We start from the raw sequence: 2,615 nt of genomic DNA, 5'->3' as shown, positions 1-2,615 counted from the left end.
AGTACAAGAAATCAGGTGCAGGACTCATTCAATATATTCAAATTTTTCATTCAATATATTCTGACTTTTCATTCAAGTCTCTCATGAATAATTTCCTAAACTATTATGGCATGCCATTATGTGTATATATATATATATATATATATATATATATATATATATATATATATATATATATATATATATATATAGATAGATAGATAGATAGATAGATAGATAGATAGATAGATAGATAGAGAAGTAACATTAAGAAGTAACAATATTTATTTAATTCAAATATAAATCATTTTTATTACTTTATTGCTATTAAATATGATTTTTTATGTTATATATATATAAAATAAATATTCTATGAAATGTGCCACTATATGTGCATATTTCTTTTGATTCACTCATTTTTATGCTTATTTGTTAATAAGAAGCCCCCCCATCCAGTGCAGCTTACAGGCAAACCACCGCCGGAGGGGACAAAAGTATCCATAATGAAATTGCTTAAACTCGGGTGTTTGGCGGATATCACACAATAAGGCAACATCCAGATCAGACTCTATGATAATTAGAAGACAGAGGAGCAAAACAAAAAGGAGTCCAGTGGTTACACCAAGCAAACTGAGAATGCTTAGAACAAACTTGTTCAAGCATTCCACTTCTCTGATGACAGGAACCACCATCTCAATGCTTTCAGTTGTTTGTGGTTCACCTGGGTCTCTCAAAGCTGTTGTACTTTGCTTAGCCTCCTTTTTGTCCAGAGTGTTATAGGGAATGTCATTAGCATGATGTGCTGTGAGCTCGGCCACTGGTGTAGGTAGAACACCATCTATTGTGCTGCAGTTGTCCTTAGCAATTGCTTCTCCATCGTTGCTGTACTCAATCACATGGCTGTAGGAATGAAGTATGAATGAATCACTATGTGAGATGGAATGCACTGGTACAGAGTGTGTACTGTCCCTCAGTGATTCTAGGCCTGGGGAAAAAAGAAAGAAGGAATGGGACATTCTGGGAAATTTTGAAAATATATTGGAATACTGGAAATTCCACAAAAGCTGTAAAATGAATAAACAAATAACAGGTAGGTGTTAGGAGCTGAAGCTGGATAGATAATATTATATTAGGTTCATAAAACTCAATATCAGAAACTGGTACACTCGTTTGCATTCTGTTCATTATCAAAGATTAGGGAGAAGCCCATAGCTGAAATAGATTAAACTAGTTCAGTTTGCTCATTTTATACCCAATCATGACACTCGCCTGTTTCCAATAAACTTTTTCAACTGTCTAATGTTCCAAACAGGTGTTTTTTGAGCATTCCTCTACTTTCTCTTTTTCTGTCTTTTGTTACCACTGTCCCAGCTCTTTTGGGAGGTTCTCTTTTTTATGTTGCAGGCAACAATTTAAAATGAATGAATATTTGCAAAAAGCAATAAAGTTTATCAGTTTGAACATTAAATATTTTGTCTTTGTGGTATATTATAACGGTCAAAAAGGATTTGCATGTCAAACAATACTGTTTTTATTTACATCTTTACACAATGTCCCAACTTCACTGGAACTGGTGTTTGTAGAATACAACAGAATTTTCACAACCATCCCTGTCAGTGTGAAGGACAATGGTTAATTCTGATATCTGTGCATAATTAATAATAATTGTGTCTAATGTATAGTAATTAGGCTACTATACATTACCAACATTCATGTTTACCAAGCCAAACAAACATGTTTATTAAAATACCAGATTCCAGCATTTAATATACAAAAATCAGCATATCTACCAAGAATTAATTTCAAGCCACACATTGAGGACACATAAAAGTGTTACAATACTGCATGCAAAGCAAAAAGAAAAACACACTGCACCTGAGCTTCTGCTGGATAGTACAGATGGTTGTGGTACAGTAGGCAAATGAAAAGCCGGCAGAGGCTCCTGGTGACTTGTAATAGCTGGGTAAAGTGGCAGCACCCCCAGGGCCTTCCCCAACAGGCGCGGCCCCAGGCTGAGTACACGCACTTTCACATCCCGGTAACAGTGGTTAATCATGCGCAGATGCACGTTTACCCTGGTGCTGATGCGGATCAGGCACTTAACCATAGTGCTACAGAAGAAATGCCTACAGGCACAAACTGTATGCGTTGTGCCAGGGTTGAGTGAGATGAGGCAAAGAAGGGTGCTTCCAAACAGGGGCTCACACAACAAGATCTGTCCTCTCTGTTTCCACACAGCCAATGACTTAAATGGAAAGTGAGTTTTCAGCTATTTTCAGACTGCTGGATATTAATACTCCAGGAAGATAAGGTGTCAGCATGTATTGGATATATGCTGCTCTCACTTAACTTAGTCTTACTCTAAACACTGAACAAGAGTTACACTAATTCAGGTTATGTATAAACAGGTTAAAATAAAAAAACAATAAACCTATAGTGAGATGTGCTTTTCATATCTAGAGGCTTGAGAACTGGTTCAGAAACAGGCATGTTCAGGAGGTGCTTGTGTACATTGCTTTAGCACATGTTGGCACTTTAGCAGATTTTTGAATGACACAAACACCTGTTTCTCTGCAACAAAGCTCAGATTGCAGCTTCCCTGTGCTGTGTGTGTTTTGACTGTTTGGAAGCAAAGA

At 36.6% G+C, this 2,615-nt stretch overlaps 1 protein-coding gene across 1 annotated transcript; it reads right to left on the bottom strand.

Annotated features, from left to right (window-relative positions):
• Positions 1 to 228: 228 nt before the first annotated feature.
• On the bottom strand, positions 229 to 2,214 carry LOC113652767 (FERM domain-containing protein 5). The gene is made up of 2 exons (XM_027162042.2): positions 1,855 to 2,214; positions 229 to 964 (listed from the first exon to the last, which is right to left on the bottom strand). Exons 1-2 carry the CDS (start codon positions 2,084 to 2,086, stop codon positions 405 to 407), a joined length of 792 nt encoding a protein of 263 aa, XP_027017843.1. The 5' UTR covers positions 2,087 to 2,214; the 3' UTR covers positions 229 to 404.
• Between the last annotated feature and the right edge of the window lie 401 nt (positions 2,215 to 2,615).

The sequence above is a fragment of the Tachysurus fulvidraco genome, chromosome 13, assembly GCF_022655615.1.
Source record: "Tachysurus fulvidraco isolate hzauxx_2018 chromosome 13, HZAU_PFXX_2.0, whole genome shotgun sequence".
Lineage (NCBI taxonomy): Eukaryota > Metazoa > Chordata > Actinopteri > Siluriformes > Bagridae > Tachysurus > Tachysurus fulvidraco.
The sequence above is the reverse complement of the archived record's forward strand: the minus strand, read 5'-3'. Positions and strand labels throughout refer to the sequence as shown.